Genomic DNA, 19801 nt, shown 5'->3' with positions numbered 1-19801 from the left:
ACTAAGGCTAGACAAGGCAATCCAACAAGCAGAAATGAGTCCCAGGAGCAAGCCAGAGAATAAAAGACACACCCGCTCCCACAGTTTGCAGTCTCACAAAAACACCAAGCTAACAGCCACACCGTCTGTGCAGAGGGCTGCAGATCCCTGCAGGCTCTGTGTTTGCTGCGCCTCAGTCTCTGAGAGCCCGTATGAGCCTTGCTTAGTTGATTCGGTGGGCCATGTTTTCCTGGTGTCCTCTATCCCCTTCTGACTCCTACAATCTTTCTGCCTCTTTTTCCGAGGGATTCCCTGAGCTCTGAAGGGGAGGAACCCAACAGATCTCCAATTTAGACTCGTTTTCCACATAACGTCTGGCCGTGGGTCTTTGCACTTAACCTCCTCCAGAATCCAAACAGGTCCGCCAAGTGTTCTTCCTTCCTCATGGTGGGAGGGACCAGGTGCAAGAGCTTATCCTTTGACTTAAAAGGAACATCTCTGCATGCCCCACACCTCTGGGCTCCTTGAGATTTCCTAAAGTTGGAGGCCCTCGGATTCACTTCCGTCTTAGTTACATTTTAGTCGCTTTTGTGTTGCTGTGATAAAACAGCACGAGCAAGGCAACTTCTAGACAGAAGGGTTTATTTGGTGCCTACAGTTCCAGAGGGATGTAAGTGCCTCCACATCATGGTGGGGAGCGTGATAGCAAACAGGCAGGCAGGGCGCTGGAGCAGCCCCTGAGGACTCAGATCCTGACACACAAACAGGAAGCAGAGAGCCAACTGAGAATGGTGGGAGTCTTTGAAACCCAAAGCCTGCCCCCCAGTGACATGACTCCTCCATCACGGTCACACCTCCTAAATCTTTTCAAACAGTTCTACAAACTGGGGGACCAAGTATTCAAACCTAGGAGCCTCTGGGGGGACCATCCTCCTTCAAACCATCACAGTCTCTGTGGTGGAAGGCAAGGACTCCCATAAGTTGGCCTCTCATATCTCTAATGTGCATGCCACGGCACACAAGCATCCTCCTAGACAATGCAAGTAAAAAAAAAAGTTACAATTCAAAAATCCTTTTTATGTGAAGTACAAATTGTAAATTCAATTTTGTTAATACTCAGGTATATGATACTTCCTGTAGTGTGAGCTGAAGCCGTTTTGATTGTTTTAAGGGTTGGTCTTTTTGTCCAGGTGGATAAATTGAAGATGGCAAAGTTGTTTACAGGTTTCTGTTTTCATCATCCGTGTTTACATTGAAAGTCCTCATGGCATTCAATTTATTACCAGTACTGGGGTTTTGCTGACGTTGAGTGCATTTGCTGATCGTTTCAAAGAAGCAATTATGTTCTTTGTGTATCAGCTGGACTCAGTGACACTCTTATGTGGAGTATGTACATTCTTAGACTTGTCTGTTGTGCATTTTACAGAACCTTTTCTTGGTTGTTGAGATGAAGTTTTACTTATTAGAGCCACAAACCTCACTCACTCTCCATAAAACCTCAGCTATGTTCTGCAATCTCTTTTAAAAGTAGTCTTGGGGTTTGACCCCGGGCCTTGCGCTTGGCAAGTAGGCAATCCCACCACTGAGTCATATTACCAGTGCCCTGCAGAATGCCTAACAGGCGGCTCTCCAGCAGAGCCTGTGGGACAGCCATTTTGTGACAAGCCACACCTGTCCTTCCTTCTTCGTTCGGTCTGGTGAGTTGGGTGCATTTGAAGGAAAGCTCTTCACTTCATTCACACTGTTCCCAAAGTGCCTGAGGCCCGAGCTGGTGCTCACTGTCTTCCTGTGGCTTCCCTTCGGTGAGATCAACATGGCTTCCTAACACAGTCCTATTTCCTTCTTGTATTTTCTCCTTTACTTTGGGATCTTGATATGTGAATGTGCCTTCTAGATTCATTGTACTTCGAAGTTACACATTTATCACAAATGTATTTATATGAAATACTATAGTAGTTGTATGAGAAACATGTATACACATTCATAAGAATACATTTTTTAAAGCTTTAGGCCTTTAACCCTCTGCGTATATATACACGTAGAGAATTGTGCGTTTCCCCCCTGTACCTATCAGATCCTTGTCCCTGTGCAACGACTGCTACTGTTATCATCTATATCAACAAAGTATTTTTAAGTCATGGATTTGGTTTTTATGATGGAAATTTTGATAAGCCCCTTAGAAGTCTGCTATTTTTCTAGACATATGCAAGATATTTATATCAATGGCCCTTTGTCCTGTAATATGAAATACTGGGAAGAAGACCTTTGCAGATTTATAAACACAGCCCACATACCTTACAATTTCACTTATATTTATTTTGGAAAAGGTTACATTTATTTTCATAGCTTGCTTTCATTAGCACATCACATAAATGTTTGGAGTTGGAAGGCCTTTATGCAAATGTATGCAAATGCACGACCAGATGGCCTGCGTGGCTAGGCTATACCATTAATTCTACATGTTGAAGGTTGTTTGAAATATATTTATCAATATAACAATTATGCTCATTCCCAAGACTCTTTCCCTGTCAGAAGAATGGTCTCAGAAAATGACTTTTCTTATTTCTTCAGGGAGCAGTAGTCCGGCCTTCAAAGTCAGTGAGAGAAAAACTCCTCAGTGAACTAAGAAAGAAATTTAGAAGAGGAAGCTCACAGTAATAGCAATGGATGAGACGAAATATATAATTTGGTAGTTATGTTATTAGGGGAAGAATATCGAACAGAAATAACATGTGTAATAACCTCTTTTTAAAAAAAAATATTTGTGGTGTGTTGTACGTGTGGTTGAATACAGGTACAAATACACTACAGTTCATGGACGGACAAGAGTTTCACCGTGAGTTCTGGTGATCGAACTCAGGTCATCAGGCTTGTGTGACACTCTTAGAGCTGAGACATCTTGCCAACCCATTAACCTCTTTGTAAATGTGGTCTTGAACTTGCCTTAGCACATTTGCCCACATAGCAGCTGACAGATGTCACAGTATGGATTGTGACCTCACTCTTGCCAGCCACACTGTTGCTGTGGTTACGGATTGTGTATATTCACCTTGGTACTGACTTTCAGTATAGTACTGACTTCTCAGTCAGCACCTGGGATAGTAGAGATTGCTCTAATTTTGTTGTGGTAAACCTTTAGAATGGGAAGCGATTGCTCATGTCAAGGTATGATATTCACCACCAAATGTGTGCCTTCACCTGGACAAGTTATTTTTTAAATATTTCTTTCTCTATTATATATAGTTTGATTATGTTTTAACTTTTCATTCTGTAGCATGTATTTGATTGTCCTGTAAAGCAATTAGACTCTAACCTTTTCTTATATGTTATATTAGGGTACTCTAAAGAAACAAAATTGATAAAATGAATATATATGTATGTATATAATATGTATGTTAAAAGGGGATGTATTAGGTTGGTTTATGGGATACTGTCTGGGTAGTTCAACAAAGGCTGTCTTATGTTTGAAAGACTGAGAATCCAATAATGGTTGAGTCCAAAGGCTGGCTGTTCCAGCAGTCTCAGCCTGGCACTGGAGTCCGAGAGGATTCTGGGAGAGACGCTTATATTCAGTCTACACTGGAATCCCAAAGAAATTGGTTCTAACATCAGTAAAGGAATAATGTGCAGCAACAGGATAGCTGAACTTGCTATTGAGAGAGAAGGCAAGCAGGCAAAAAGCAAACTTTCCTTAATCAATGTCCTTTTACCTGGGCTGCCACCAGAAGGTGCAGCCCAGACTTAGGGTAGAGCTTCCTGATTCAAATAATCAAGTCAATGGAAATCTCTCATAGAAATGCGCAGAAGCTTGGGTTATAGCCGGTTCCAGATCAAGTCAAGTTGTTAACCAATATTAACCAGTGTGTGTGTGTGTGTGTGTGTGTGTGTGTGTGTGTGTATGTATTATAGCTTACATTTTTCATCTCTTCCCTACTAGATGTTCTGTGGTGTAAGCACACTAACTTTTGAGGTTTTGTTTGTTTGTTTGTTTGTTTTTTGTTTTTGTTTTTTGAGACAGGATCTCTCTGTGCTAGCCTTGGCTGTCCTGGACTCGCTTTATAGACCAGGATGGCCTCGAACTCACAGTGATCTGCCTGCCTCTGCCTCCCAAGTGCTGAGATTAAAGGCATGCGCCGCTATGCCCGGCTACATAATAACTTTTGTAAAAGTACATTTTAATATGATTTAGGTTATGTGTATTTAAATTACTAATCTCAGAAAATTGGAGTGAATAAAATGTTGGAGCTGTTTTGAGGCATTTTACATAATAACATGTGTATATTTTTAAACATACATTCCTTTATTTTTCCTGAAATGTGTATTTTATTCAGGAAACCATGGGCATGTGTTTTCCATTCGTGTGATGGTTCATAGAACCATGCACTTTCTATATTTCATTAAACAGAAAACATTTATTTTGTGGGCTATCTGAATTGCCAGAGGCATCAATTAGAGGTAATTTTCCATCCTACTTCCCTCCAGAGCTAAGCACTGTCAAATGTGGTAATTGCTTTTTCAGTGTGCAGTCAACTTTAACACACAAAAGTCGAGGCCTAGGGTCAATTGAAAGACTGATGAATAAGAACATAGAAACTTAATATTGTTTTATAGTCAGCAGTTAGTATACAATGTACACATATCATATGGTGTATGATCAGAATTGTTCATAGAGATAATTGTGATCACTACAAGTAGATAACGGCTATAACTATTTCCGTATGTTATGTGGCTGAGTTCTCCTTTCAGAAGTTCAGCTCTGGGCTCTCCTATGACTTTGCGGAGGCCCCCTCAGGTTTGGGACACGTTAATACAGTAAGATGGTGGGGGTTTCCTGGTCTTAAAATATTAAATGCTTGAATACACAATGTTCATACACCCAGCATTCTGGGCTTGCTTTCTAGAACCAGGTATTCATCCACTTATGGTCAGGCAATGGTACATTCCGGAGAACAAGGCTGACCTTTAGGGGTGGACAGTGAGTGTGTACTTAGGCCAACATAGGCATAGTTTTTAAACTGCTAACTGACTTTGTCCTACCTGAGTCTGCATGAAATGAAAATGGCTGCTATCGGGTCACGTAGGAGTGTCACAGAAGAACAGCAGCCTCGGAATTTAGAATCAAAGACTGTGGTTCAGGATAATATGGGGAACTATGGCAGTGTATTTTACCAGTAACATGTCTGAGGATTTATACCACGTGCTTTATGTTCATTAAATCACTCACCAACAGCATACACACACACACACACACACACACACACACACACACACACACACACACACTCTCTCTTTGGTTCTACCCAGGAAGTAGAATCAGAGAGACAGTGATAAAAATATGCAAGCTCCTCTATTCTTAGGTGAAAAGGGCCAAAGTGGGAACACAGATGTATGGCCCTCATGCACCACTCTAATTGATGACCTGGGCTCATCATCCAGCTGTGGAGTTATTAGCTACCATAGAAGAGGGTCCGTCTATGAAAATGTATGGATTCCTACTGGACTACATAAATTGTATACACTGTCCACTTCAGGAGCACACCAGGGCAGATAAATATCTTCATGAATATCAGGTTTCGTCTCAGTTATTATGTGGAAACCCCATGGAACCCATGGCTTTGGTCAGGGCCCAGATACTGAGGCTTTGGATGTGCACATTCAGTAGATCCTGAATCAGTCTCCACCCTTGCTGTGTGTGCGGTCAGCTAAAACTGGGACTATGCTGTAATGGTCTTTGTGAAGTCAAGAAGTGCTGAGACTGTAGGAACTGCACACCCTGGGGCGGTGATGTATAAGAACCCAGAATTGCATTTCAATATTGGTTCGATATAGCATCCCAGTGACAACTCAGATATAGAGCTGCGTTAAAGAACCCAGGTGGTCAACAGGGACCAGATCCTCACTCAATGCACTGTTCCCTGATCTGAATCTGGGTAGCCATGCCACACCATGAAAACAAACAGATGGCATATCAAAGGAAGGTCAGAACAACTACATTATGTGTAGTTTACTACTTAGAAAATATTTAAGGTCAGCATCTTCTACTGCTCAGCAATCTCACTGTGTATCAGAGGATGAGTGGGAGAATATAATTACATTTTGTGCCCGCTACCAAGTTGATTCCCCTAGTGTGGTGTGTAGATTATGGGTTTCAGTTCCTATTTTGCTCACTGACAAATGCAAATTCTGTGTATTTTAGGTTGTGGGAGTTGACATGGGTTGGAGATATGTCTTAGAAAGTAGTCAAAATTCTTCCTGGGCTTCGGAACAGCCTGAAGACATGGGAGACACCTATGTAGCTTTAAGATTCATTTTAGTCTTGACCCAGTCAAACATGGGTTGTTGCACATTTCCTTAGGTTCTCATTATGTAGAGAGGCCAAAGTCATTTTTCTTTTGGTACTCTCCCATTTTCCTTTTCCTATCAAAAAGATGGTCCAGCAGTAGCCCAATGATGCTTATTGATGAACTACATCCATTCAGTTCAGCCATCTAGACCAAATCCTTAGATATCTCAGCACATGAAGCGAAGATCACTGGGCAATAACAAATTGTACCCTGAGCTGTTATTTTGTGTTCTAGTGTCCCCACAGGACAACCAGACATCACCAAGGAAAGAGTCATTGAAGGTAAGATGGCTATCACGTTTTCCAAGGTAGAAAGGCTACTTTCACGGTCCCTTTATTTTTAGTAGATATCATAATAATTGAATAATAAAAATGATCATGTACACTGAAGGCATTAGAGTCCCTGCCTCAAAATGCCACTGTTGGGTATGCTTTAGGAGGCCGTTTCTTCTTGAACAAGTGTTCCTCTCTATATTGGAAGTTGTGCAATTTTTACTCAAAAGGTGTACCAGGAGCAACTGTTTAGCGATAAGAGGACTTACGGGGGGCTGGAGAGATGGCTCAGCGGTTAAGGCCACTGACTGCTCATCCAGAGGTCCTGAGTTCAATCCCTAGCAACCACATGGTGGCTCACAACCATCTATCGTGAGATCTGATGCCCTCTTCTGGCCTGCAGATGTACATGCAGGCAGAGCACTGTATACATAATAAATAAATCTTTAAAAATAAAAAATAGAAAAAGAGGACTTGCTGCTCTTTCAGATGACTCAGGTTTAATTCCTAGCAGCTACACGGTGTGGTTCACAGCCATTTGTAACTCTAGTCTCAGAGGGTCTGACACCCTTTTCTGGCCTCTGTGGACTCCTGCACACATATGATGCACATATGATGCACTCAGGCACACATACACACAAATAAAATTTTCAAAGGCAGCTGACTCATCATTTATGAAGAATTTGTATTTTCTGTAAGTGTTGTCTCCACTTGCTCTTTTGGGGTTCTATGGTTTAGACGGTGTGAGCAGGTTTCTGAAGCTTTGTTGTGCCAGAAACTTCTTATGTCACTTATGGGAACATTGAGGTTGCCAGACCTTAAAACATGAAAGTTAATGTCTATGACTGGGATACAGAGGCACTTGTTTATTTATTTATATTACATAATTTTGTTTTTGATTCTCTGGGACTCTCACCTCATACACCTGGATCACGCTCACTTCCCAGCCCTTACCTGTCTGCCCGCACCCTTCTGGCTCCCCCAGCCAGAAAGTAAAAATAAAAATAAGAATTTAAAAAAGCAAGTCCACTTAGTGTTATCTTAATACTCACGGTCAACCACTCAGTGGTCTGCCCCTTAAATAGAGCTGAGTTCTCCCCTCCCTCGCCAGAAGCCACAGTTGAGCATTCCCAGCACCCTTTTTAGTTCTCTTTGGTGGCTTCCTGTCTAGGCTATCACTTTTTATGGGAGAGTGGGCGTTGGGCTGGTGGCAGGGGTGTCACAGAAGCCTTCCAAGTCCCTACCTCTCAACTGTGCACCCGCAGTAATCAATGTCACAAGAAAAATAGCCTCCTTGCTCTTTGCAGTTAGTGGGAGCACAGATCATGGACCATGGAAGCTCCTCCTCCTCCTCCTCTTCTTCTTCTTCCTCCTCCTCCTCCTCCTCCTCCTCCTCTTCCTCCTCCTCCTCCTCCTCTTCTTGTTTTTTTTTGGGGGGGGGACAGGGTTTCTCTGTGTAGCTCTAGCTGTCCTGGACTGGCTTTGTAGACCAGGCTGGCCTGGAACTCACATCAATCCGCCTGCCTCTGCCTCCCGAGTGCTGGGATTAAAGGAGTGCACACTTCTTAAAGGGGGCCCATAAGAGCAGGTTGTTACAAGGTTTCTCTGCCATATGGCAGTGTAGCATCTGGAACCCTTACCAGAGTGATAGGGAAGTCTGATTTGGCCTGGATCAGCGAAAGTGTGAAAAATAGTTCTTTCACAAAGTATCTAGGATTGGTTGTATTGCAGCAACATCATGTGACAGACTAACATAGAATCTTTGCCTTGATTGTTCTTGATTATCCTGATTACCATTACCGTAAGTACTAGGAAAGGAAAAAAACCCTGTGGATATAGAATTGACCACATTCTGGACCTAAAAGTGTTTCTTTTCTCTAAATTGTAGTTTGTCTCAAGGAAGAAACAACAGGGTAAGTATTTGTACAGCCATCTTCTCAGACTCACTGTAGGTAAGCTGTGTAAGTTCTGCCTGTCTTTTGTGAGGGGGGTGGTTTCTACCATTTGCTGGCAGTGACTGTTGAGGCTTTTATTTAAAGAAAAAAAACCCCACCAAAACCGACCTACACAGTGATATCCCACATAACAAACTGCAAGCACATATACTGTGCATGCATTTTGTTATGACGACCTTAGTTTGAGATTTTATGCACCAGAATGTGTCTATATCTGTATTTCTGCTAGATAGAAATCCCAATGATTTAAACCCAATCTCCCACATCAATATCCCAGTGAAAAAAAAAAAGTGCACACTTTCCCCACATTAGTTCAGACCTCATCACAGTCATGCATGCTGTCACTGTTGCTTTGTGTACTCCTCCACAGAAGAATCAACCAAGACACACAGAAGCAAGTGACTGAGCTGTCTAACCACATAGGCCAAATCACCACTGTGTACATAAACATGGGGCCCACTATCAGTGTGATGAGTGTAACTCCCACTTACTACCCTATGGCAATGCCATTAGTCATGGTAGAAGAGTTCCAGCCCAAGTCAACACTGCGGAGATACGAAACAGCAAAACGCCACTTGAGCATCCATGTGCCTGGGTTCAGACTTCCACAAGTGTGAAAGACAGAAAAAGCCCACTTATGCTGGGAAAATAGCTCACTTGATAAAGTGGCTACCTGTGATGTAGGAGGCCCTCGGTTTGGTCTTTAGTGCCACACAAGCCTGAGTGGTGACACCTGGGCCTACGTTCTCAGCATTCCAGGAGTGGAAGCCATGGGATCAGGAGCCCAATTTCATCATCGGGCTCTGACAGTTTCTGGCCATCCTGGGCTGTACAAGGAGACCACATCTGACAACAACAACAAAATAGGAAACAAAAATGACAAACAGGAAAAGAAGGAGCTGACCTGCCACTAGGCAGAGCATTGATGCTAATGATGGAAGACACAGCAAGGAAAAACAAATTGCATGTGTGTCACGGTTGAATTTCTTCTAGAAATAACAGATTATAGTAAGAACCGGTGAAATGCTTCAGCTCATTGTCATGAACTCAAAGCACTCACAGTTTAGGGCTTAAAAATCTCTAATCAATACTGTTAAAAATCCAGGCTCAAGCATTCCTATAACTGACCACATTTAAAGATGAGCTAGACTCTGCTTTAAAAGTGTTTCCTCAGCCAGGTGTGGTGGCGCACGCCTTTAATCCCAGCACTCAGGAGGCAGAGGCAGGTGGATTGCTGTGAGTTCGAGGCCAGCCTGGTCAACAAAGCAAGTCCAGGACAGTCGAAGCTACACAGAGAAACCCTGTCTCGAAAAAACCCAAAAAAAAAAACCCAAAAAACAAAAAACAAAAAAAGTGTTTCCTCTTACTGATAGTATCCATGTTGACTGGTAAGTGAGGGCATAGGAACCCTGTCCATTCAGTGTATGTACAACGAGCACTGCAAAGTGTGACTGCATGTCACAGCAGGGTGTGTCTGTATGTTTAGGCATATGCTAAGGAGGGTTGTAACTCAGGGGAAGTAGGACTGTGTGTTCTGCTCTGAGTAGCCAGTAAATGGAAACAGCTTGTATAGTAGACACTGGACTCCGCCAAAGAAGGAGTGAATACAGAAGGTACACACGCAGTGCTAGTGCAGCCACTGCCCTTCTTGTAGGCAGGCCTGACCTGCCTAGAGAGAGTTTTTTTTTTTTCCCCTGAGGGTGATTGTCACTGGAAAAGCAGAATGTGCACACTTGGTCACAATGACGTTGGCATCTTGTCTTGTCAGTTTGTGTTGTGGGTTTATTTAGAGTTGATCAGTTGATAGTGTCACACCTGTCCCACAAATACCAAGTGACAACTGTGTTAGCATCACCTGGCCTCTGAGTCATTGTAGTAGACATATAGAAGTGGTCCCAGGCCTGTGGACTTAGCAATTAGAAACTGCTGAAAGGCAGTGTAAAGGTAGTGGCGGGGTGGGGTGGGGTGGGGGCTCATATCTATACCTACAAAGTCCCTGGATTACTTCTTTTGCAAACTCTATTTTGTGTCAGGGATCCAAAAGTAGAACATCCATCCCTTATCTTAATTTTTACTTCTGTCAGGCAATTTGGTCACAATGACATGAAAGCAAATACTGCAACAGCCTCAGGTGAAAAGTAGGCAGTATCATTTCTTCCTGCTATGGCCCAACCGAAGGTGAAACTATATGTTCTCCATGACCTGTAAACATCGTGTTGTGTAAAGAACGGACAATCACTGCCCACTGTCCCAAGGCCACACAAACACCCCCTCTGCACACAGTCACTCTAATCTAGCTAGTTGTTATTTATTTAACAAAATGTCATGACATTTCTGCAGTGCCGGTGCTTTTAATTAAGCCTTTATTGTTAGGTATTTTCAGACTCATGAGGCTTATGAAGGGCTCCTAGTTTTTGGTGTCCTAGTACCAAGAGTGGAGAAACAAGGAGTTGTATAAACTTCACTGTATCCGTGTAGTTCTTCAAGTGCTGTAGATGCCGGCCGTCATGGATACACTATGCTGCCACATGGACTCACTGCCTTCCCCTTGGTGCTTTGCCATCTGGATAAGAGACCTTCCCTGTGTTGACCACGCAAACACCTATGCTATGTGTACACTCACTGATCTCCACCATGATCCAGAAGCAACTAACGAGATAAAATATTTAAACTCAGAGAACGATTAGCCGTCCGCTGTTGTTCTTATTGCCATTTTGTTGGGTTTTCATCTCTTTTTCAGGTAAATTGAGGAACTTGAGGAAGGGTAAGCCCTTGAGAGATGGTAGGAGATCTGCCTCGGGGTCTTACGGAGCGCGGGGAAGCTCCACCAGCAGCGCTAAAGGTACGATGGAGAATTAGTAGTTAGTGAACTATTCACAGCCATTCCAAATGGTGGTGTATCCCGGATGTAGAAAGATCGTCCCTGCCTGTGGTTTTGTTTTAACATAGTCAGAAATACACGCTGAGGGAAAGCTGACAGTGTGAACGTAGTGGAGGGAGAAGGCCACATATTTGAGCTAACTAAGGTCCCTCATTCCTCTTCTTTTGGTGGTAATTTTTTATTTCAGGGGTTGAAAGTAGAACATTTATCTTCATCTGTTTCTTACCCCCTACCCTGGTCAGGTAATTTGTTCATCTGGCATAAAAGTAGTAACTAATATAGTATCTGCAGGTTCAAAGTAAGAGATGTAAATAGTCCTGTACCTGAAGATGGTATCATGTGTTTTCCATGAATATAAAATACCTTGGTTAGGTAAAGAATGAAAAAAAAAAATAGCCACTGTCCACTGTCCTGAGACACACACAGACCATTGGTGGACCCAACTACTGCTATCCAGCCAATCCTTCCGGTGCTTATCTAACACTATAGAGCATTTTTGTAGGATTTTTGTAGGCAGAAAAGGATTTGTCATTATTTGCTTTTGTGGATTCATCAGGCTTAACGTGAGTCCTTAGGAAATTGTAGTTTCATAGTGCCAAGAATAGAGAAGTGAGGAACTGTACAAATTTCAGTGTCCACGTGGTTGTTAAAGAAAGCTGGATGCTGGCCATCCTGCATACTCAGTCACAGTGCCCTTCTGCTGCTACTGTGTCATCCACACGAATCAAGACCTTACCTACACCAGCCATGCCATGCCTGCAGTTAGTGCCCGCTGATGCCTGAGACCTTCCAGAAATAACATCCTGAATCAGATGAGTGTGCAAGCAAGTAACAGGATAAAAGTTAAAATACAGAACAGTGATTAGTTTGCCCTCTTGTATGCTGTTCAACTGACCTTTTGTTGTGATTGCATTTCAGCTGATCCCCTGATAGCAGCCTCGACTTATATAAACATCAAATCCGGTAAACACAAACGCATCTCAAAAACGGAGACTGTGCGTATAGCAGAGAAGTCCTGTGCCACTGCTGATGGTACGGTGGGAACTCAGTTGTTACTTTCCACCGTCAACAGTAGTTGTAGACTATGTTGTGCTTTCTCTATGAAAAAAAATAATGACAATCCCTTGCTCTATTTTATTCACCCATAATATGTAAACCTTCCTAGTTTGTCAGTAGAGGACCACAGCCACAAAATGTAAAAACACGTAAAATTAAACTTCCATTGTGGTTCTCAGTGAATGATGCAAACCAAAGAGGAGCTGAGCTTGGTCTTGTGGGAGGCAATATGGCTTCACCTGTTACAGTCACCAGGGTATGAGTCACTCACCTCTCCCCACTGACTTTCTTCCAGACATTGACATGTTTGAGGACATTGAGGATGACATGGGTTGGGAGAAAAGCCCTCAACTCAGTGGTCTCGGTGATGGTAGGTAATGGCATTCCTGGTCAGATTTAACCCTTTGCTGACTTTCTTCCAGATACCTATGGTTTTAATGAGGCCAACACCAAGAATGACTTGGGTGGTGACAAGAGCCTTCAAAACTATTATGTTGGGAGTAGTGATATGTAATGGCATTCTTGGTCAAATCCAATGGGAGGGCCTAGTAGTATTTGGGCTATTTCTTCTCCTTGGGTATCAATGAGAGAATGTCAATTTGAAGGGTCTTCCAAGTGGCTAAGAAGCAATGATGAAACTCTTATTATTTAATCATTGTATTTGATGGCTCTTTTCATTGTTATGACCAAATACCTGACAAGAAGCATTTTAGTTGAGAAAGGGATTTGTGTGTGTGTGTGTGTGTGTGTGTGTGTGTGTGTGTGTGTGTGTGTGATTTATAGTTAAATACATTATGGTGGGGAAGACATGATGCTGGCAGGAAAGGTGTCGTAGCCAGTGAAGTGGCCAGCTGGTCACATTGCACCCACACTCAAGAGGCAGGAAGTTAACAGAAGTGGGGGCTTGGCTCCAAAGCCTAACAGTTTTCCTCGGTGACTCACTTCCTCCAGGGGAGATTTACCTCCTGATGGAGCCAGCCTTTCTCCAGCAGCACTGCCAGCTGGGGACCAAATGTTCAAATACATAAGGCTGTGGGGAACATTTCACACTCACACCAGAACCCACAGTGTGGTTTAAAGCCTTGTGTAAATTGACCATCTCATGCCATATAGTCTGGACTCTAGGTAAGAAGACAAAGACTCAGTTTATTTTTTCTCACTCTTCTGCAAAGAAAGAAAATATACTCCAAGGACAAAGAAATGACCATTCCATCTAGGCATAACTTAATGCAGGTTGTCATCATCTAGGTATTCCAGCATGTTCCTTTCCTATGTTGCTGTCCTATTTATGTTTTCACTAGGCATTTTCTGTCTTCTACCCTTTGCCGAATGCACACCAGTTTGCTTTCTGTTGCTCTCATGAGTAACTTGGGGAAGAAAAGATTTAGTTCATCTTAAGTTGTAGTCCATCATGGAGAGAAGTTGAGGCAGGAACCTAGAGGCAGGAAAAGAAACAGGGGCTATGGAAGAACGGTACCTACTGACTTGATCTCTCTGGCTTGCTAGCCACCTTTAATACACTTCTCAGGCCACCTAAGAATAGCACTGCCCACAGTTGGCTAGGCCCTCTTACATTAATTAGCAGTCAAGAAGATTGCCCCACACCAATTTTCTCAGGCCAATATGATGGAAGCAATTCTCCAATTTAGGTCCCGTCTTCCCAGGTGTGTGAAGTTGACAATGAACACCAACCATCCCGGGTTACCTCTTATCAACTCGACACCCAAAGATCTCACATTCAGAGCATACTATAGCATACCATTCGTCTTAAAAGTCCTGTGGCCTTCAAATAATTCCAACCATTTAAAACTCCAAGTTCTCTTTCAAAATCTAAAGTGTCTTAACTATAGTCTCTTCTCAAATATAAAAGAAGCTATATACCTTGTTTTTCTTAAAAGGAAGAATCAGCTGGGCAGTGATGGCGCACGCCTTTAGTTCCAGCACTTGGGAGGCAGAGGCAGGTGGATCCCTGTGAGTTCGAGGCCAGCCTGGTCTACAGTGCGAGTCCAGGACAGCCAAGGCTACACAGAGAAACCCTGTCTTGAAAAACCAAAACAAAAAAAAGGAAGAATCAGAGAATAGTTACAATGAAAACACAATTTAAGTTCCATAGTTTAAGACACACAATGCTCAGTGTCTGTGACTCCCTTGGTCCCATGCCTTTTTCTTTCTCCAAGATCTCATGTTGTTATAAGATAGCGTACGATGTTAAAAGTCCCACAGTGTTCAATTAATGCCAACCATTTGAAAGTCTAGGTACTCTTTAAAAGTCCAGTCTCTTTAGATTCCCACCAAAAAACAAGTCTTATACGCTCTTTTGTTCAAAGAAGCAATAAGAAGGCGTAGTGAAAAAGAAAGAAAGACAAAAACAGAATGGGGGAAGCAGCTCAGTGCCCAGTGTCTGGGGCGTACCCATCACCATCTGCTTTTAAAGGCTTGCAGAGCTGCACTTCTCAAAATGGTCTAAAGAAGTAACAGAAATCTTTCATTTAACAACCTTGTTTCGGTGTCTCCCCAGTAAGACACATTCAGACTGCTTTAGATTCATATCGTACAGAAGGGCAAAGCTTTCCTTTCTACTTCTCAAGATCTTCTTCTCTTGAATGTTTTTCCCTAGCCAAGAGGGTGCTCTTGTGTTAGCGCAACCACGTTTATCAATGAACCATGTGCGCTAAGCCTAAAGGTTTAGACTGAGTCTGTAGAACTCTGTCCACATCAAGCCAAGAGCCCCTGTTGTGCATACGTGGCCCCATGGACTCAGAGTTATTTTATGTTCCCCTAGCATCATCTGACAAGGACCAGATGAAGACCCCCCGCAAAAAGGAGACAAGTCCAACACTAGTTAAGGTAGAGTATCTTTTCCTTTTTCTAAGACAGAAAGGTTAGTTTTAGGATTCCTTTATACTTTGTCACATCTGAGAATTTTCTTGGTAAAAGGAGAAAATGGAACTGGATCAAGTCATTCTTGACTAAGACTATATAAAAAAAATGCCAGTGCCAGCTTCCACAGTTTTGCTTTTAGGGGGGCCTTCCTTCTGACAGAAGTTTTTCTGCCTAGGTTAAAACCTGAGTGATTTTTCACTCAAAAGTTGGCACACATTACCCGTGAAAAGTTTGCATTTATTCTAAGTGTCCTCATCTTTCTTCAGGAGATTTCTAAGGCTTAGGCAGCCGGATTGTATTTCCCCAAATAGTGATGTGGTAAAAGATTTTCTTTTTATGCCCATTATAAGGACGCTGAAGCATTGAAAATGTTAAAGTGTGAAGTTAAGGTAAATAACCCAGACACACAAGTTCTCCTTAGTAGGTAATCTCAGACTTCAGTGTAACTTTGAGGAAACCATAGTAGGGGGCAAAGAGGTTGGTTTGCCTAATATGGGCTTAAATGGGCAACAGTGTGAAAAATACTGTTGGGTTTTTTTTTCTTTACACATTATCCAGCCTCAGGTGTTTTGTGAGAGTATTACACAACAGACTAATATAGAATCTTTTCCCTTGGCCACTCTTCCCAGTCCTGTTTACCACTGCCCTAAGTCACTAGAAGAAGCAAAGACAAGCGGAAATCAGTACGATCTGAGCCTGAGTGTTTTCTTTAAATTGCAGGTGCAGTCCAGGAAGCACAGATGTCGTATGTATTCAGGAATGACTTTCTTAAGATACACTGTAGATAAGATTTATGCACTTACTGCACCACTTATTTCAGAGTGACCAGGCAGCAACAAGAATGGCAGGGTTAGTTTAGGACAACAGTTTGCTACTCCAGGAGACACAGCGGAGTTGTTTGTCTTTAGTTCTCTCATTTGTCTTAGTCACCTTGGGGTTTTGTGTAACAGACAATATCTGCATCTGTTTCCTCCCAAGATACTCCAACAAATTTCCAATGCCAATTTTGTCAATGGAAAAAAAAATGTAGAGTTCACACTTTCCCCACATGAGTTAGTTTAAAGCTCATCACAGACATGTATGAGGGATTCACGTCTCAGCACATATGCTGTTAAGGAACGACACACGAGGACAGGGGCGGGTATGTGACCAAGACTGCCAGCTAGGGAGGACAAGAGCGCCGTGTGCTTCCAGGTAGGATGCATAACACTGACATTCCAAAATAGAAACTCTGCCTTTTTCCTCCCAAGCTATGGGTAGAAATTATGGGGGAACCCTAGCTTTCAGGAATAATCCCAGCACACGGAGAACTCTGAGCTGTACCCTAGCTGTCTCGGTGGTCAAAACTGAAGGAAGCACCTGTGCGTTATGCAAGAGTAGGCCCACGTAGGTTCAGGTGGTTCAGCTTCTGGAAAACTAGGCTATCTCCCAGAAGGCAGTGGGGTTTGTCCCTCAGCACTGCATTCCCCAGAGTCTTGTAATCTTAGCACTGTAGAGAGGAATACATGGTAATCAACCTATGGTATTTCCTGGGGATCCCAGATTGTAACATGAGACCCTGTCTGAGAAGAGTAAATCAGCCATCAAGAACAACAAAACCGCAGAAAAATAAAAGCCTTTCCGCTTCTTATGAAATTGATCTAGATAAAAAACAAAAACAAAAACAAAAACCCACGGTGGACATGTGTCATAACTGGGCTTTCCTCCAGTGTGGCTGGTTCTAGGCGAAAGCTTTAGCACTATAGAAGACATTAACTTAAGTCCAAAGAGCCACGCAGTTCAGGGCTTGTGTCCACTAGGTTACTCATATAGTCTCATGATTTTGACTGTACTTCTTTTCAAGATGAGCTACACTTTCTGCCTAGAGGGCAATTCCCCTCACTGGTGCTCATTGTCCACGTTGGCTGAAAAACGAGAGTACAGAGAGGCAACATAGTCAGTGGATGTACACAGTCACTGTCAAACAACAGGATTTCACGCCGTGGTTTCTAAAATGCCTCGTGGCTTAGGGCGCCTCTACATGCTGAAGGCGTTCACGACGGCTTGTTTTTGTGAAAGGCAGGTAGGGCTGTGTGGAAAACAGGCTTTATTGAGGAAGCATGAGCAGGAAAGGCGAACACTTAGCGCTAGTGAAGGTGCTGCCCTGCTCTAGGGTTTTCGGTTTAGGCTGCACGGATAGTGCTGGTGACAGTCATCACCTAGAAAATGGTGCACGGAGACACATCCATTGGATCACCAAAACACCAGACTTCTTGTCCTGTTTGTTGAGTTTGAAGGCTTTTTCCATATATGTCAATCAAAAGGAAATGCTCCCCGACCAATTGTAATATAAGAACCACGTTGGGATGGCTTGGATTTGAGTCATTTTGTGGCGTCTGGTCAGCATGGTTTACCTAATCACTAGCCAGGGTGGAGATGGGGGCATTTACGCTAACCAAACTCCCTGCTATCATTTCTTTTGGAGAAAATGGTCAATATTCAAATCAGGAACTTAAAAGTAGAGCATCCATCCCTGTTTTGAGGGTTTTTGTTTTTGTTTTTTGTTTTCCAAGACAAGGTTTCCCTGTGTAGCCTTGGCTGTCCTGAATTCACTTTGTGGACCAAGCTGGCCTCGAACTCACAAGGATCCACCTGCCTCTGCCTCTCGAGTGCTGGGATTAAAGGCATGCACCACCACACCCGGCCTGTTTTGAGGGTTTTTAATGTCAGGGTAATTATGTCACGGTGGCATGAAGACAACCTCTTACCTGCCTCCCTACTGGAATGTGATAGTATACAGTCTTCACGAACTGTAGCATCGTGGTTAGCCAATGAAATGAGACAGCTGCTGCCCACTGTTCTGAAGCTGTCTCTGGATCCAACCACTGCTGTCTTGCTGATTCTTCTAGCATTTAGCAAACGCCACAGAGCATCCCTATAGACCTATCACTATTCTTTAAGGCTTTGTGTTCATTTACTTTTTTAGATTCATGAGGCTCAATATAAGTGCTTGTGCAATTAGGGTAGCGAAGTGCCTAGAATGGTGTTGTCAGCACTTGCCTAAGTTTCACTAGATTTTGTGGATCTTAAAGGGGTTTGGATGCTGGTCAACTCACACACACTGAGCCACATTGCTTCTCTGTCGATACTGTGCCATTCACCTGAATTGAGACCTTACCGACTATGTCATATCTGTGTTAAATGGACACTGATGCTGTAACCTTTCAGAAGTGACACTGTATCAGATGAATGTGCTAGGATATCACAAATGAGATCAAATGTTTATACACAGAACCGTTGTTGGTTTTTCTGGGTTTTGCTTGTTTGTTTTTAAAATGCAATTGAGTTGACCCCTTTATGTTATGAATGCATTCCAGTTCGTGCTGTGCTGAAAAGTCTGGGACTTAGGGTTACTGCGTCCTCCAGTGTCAGGCCCACAACATCAACTGTGGAAACAGCAGACAAGGCCTGCGGGACTAGTGACGGTACTGTTGATATTCAATAATTAGAGTTATTAATAATATTTGCATTACTTACTTTTCTACTCCTATGATGATGCACTAGGACCCAAAGCAACTTATAGAAGAGCTTATGTTTCCAGTGGGATAAATGTCAGTAGTGATAAGTGAAAGCCATGGCAGCAATGCTCCAGCAATGCTCCACTTCCTAAACGTTCCACAATGTGTCCAAGTAGCATCAACTACCAGGGAACAAGGTTTCAATTAGTGAAGGCCATGAGATACACTTGTCATTGCACTATCGCATTCCACTCCCTGGCCTCTGTAGGCCTATGGCCATATTCAAAGGCAAAATGCATTTAGTTCAATTTGAAAAACTCCCCAGAGGGTGCCAAGCCCTGACTGATACACATACAACACAGCTCCTGCACCTAAGCCTCGGGGGATGGGGGTAGAGGTAGAGGGGGGACTTCAAGAAAGAAGGGATAGAAAACTTGTAAGAGCCAGGGGACCAGGACATCTGTTGTGAGGTTGTGTCTCCTAGAAATGGCAGGGAAGTTTCACCTATGATGATGATGCCTCAACAGTATGGCTGCCTAAGCAAGACATACAACAGCAAGAGGCATGCTAACATGAAAGGGGAGAATCTCATGGAGCCCTACCCATAGAAAAAGAAATACAGACAACTGAGGAGAACTGAGAACAGGAGAAATAGTCTTTGAAGATGAACTCCCCATCCCTATTGGTTATCCAGTGACAAGTGGTCCACCCTGAAACCAATGGACTGAGTAGGTTGTATTTACATATTTAGACTTAGAAGTACTATATTCAACCACAAACAGGAAGGAGAGGGAATAAGCTGGAATTAGGGTGCGATTATCAACTCTTCAAATGCTACCATCAGTGACATTCATTCAGCAAAGCTATCTCCCAAAGGTTCCACAACCTCCCCAATTAGTGGCACCAACTAGAGACCACATGTATCTGAAACCAT

At 43.0% G+C, this 19801-nt stretch overlaps 1 protein-coding gene across 7 annotated transcripts in view; it reads left to right on the top strand.

The window, feature by feature from the left end:
• The first annotated feature begins 3035 nt into the window (after positions 1–3035).
• Positions 3036–19801, top strand: part of LOC311597917 (uncharacterized protein) — a 40714-nt gene continuing 23948 nt past the window's right edge. For 6 of the 7 annotated variants that reach the window (XR_014779398.1, XR_014779399.1, XR_014779400.1 and 3 more), the window contains exons 1-9: positions 3036–3144; positions 6558–6604; positions 8484–8508; positions 11291–11392; positions 12350–12463; positions 12783–12857; positions 15270–15334; positions 16091–16115; positions 18727–18834. Coding sequence is in view for 4 of the 7 variants with exons in the window: in XM_084782522.1 (XP_084638648.1) it covers positions 3120–3144; positions 6558–6604; positions 8484–8508; positions 11291–11392; positions 12350–12463; positions 12783–12857; positions 15270–15334; positions 16091–16115; positions 18727–18834 (586 nt within the window). In the remaining 3 variants the exon portion in view is untranslated. The remainder of the gene's footprint in view (positions 3145–6557; positions 6605–8483; positions 8509–11290; positions 11393–12349; positions 12464–12782; positions 12858–15269; positions 15335–16090; positions 16116–18726; positions 18835–19801) is intronic. The other variant, XM_084782523.1, reaches the window with a different exon arrangement.

Source organism: Acomys minous (assembly GCF_964271855.1).
Source record: "Acomys minous genome assembly, chromosome: 5".
Taxonomy (NCBI): Eukaryota; Metazoa; Chordata; class Mammalia; order Rodentia; family Muridae; genus Acomys; species Acomys minous.
Note: the sequence above shows the minus strand (reverse complement) of the source record. Positions and strands in the feature narration are given on the sequence as shown.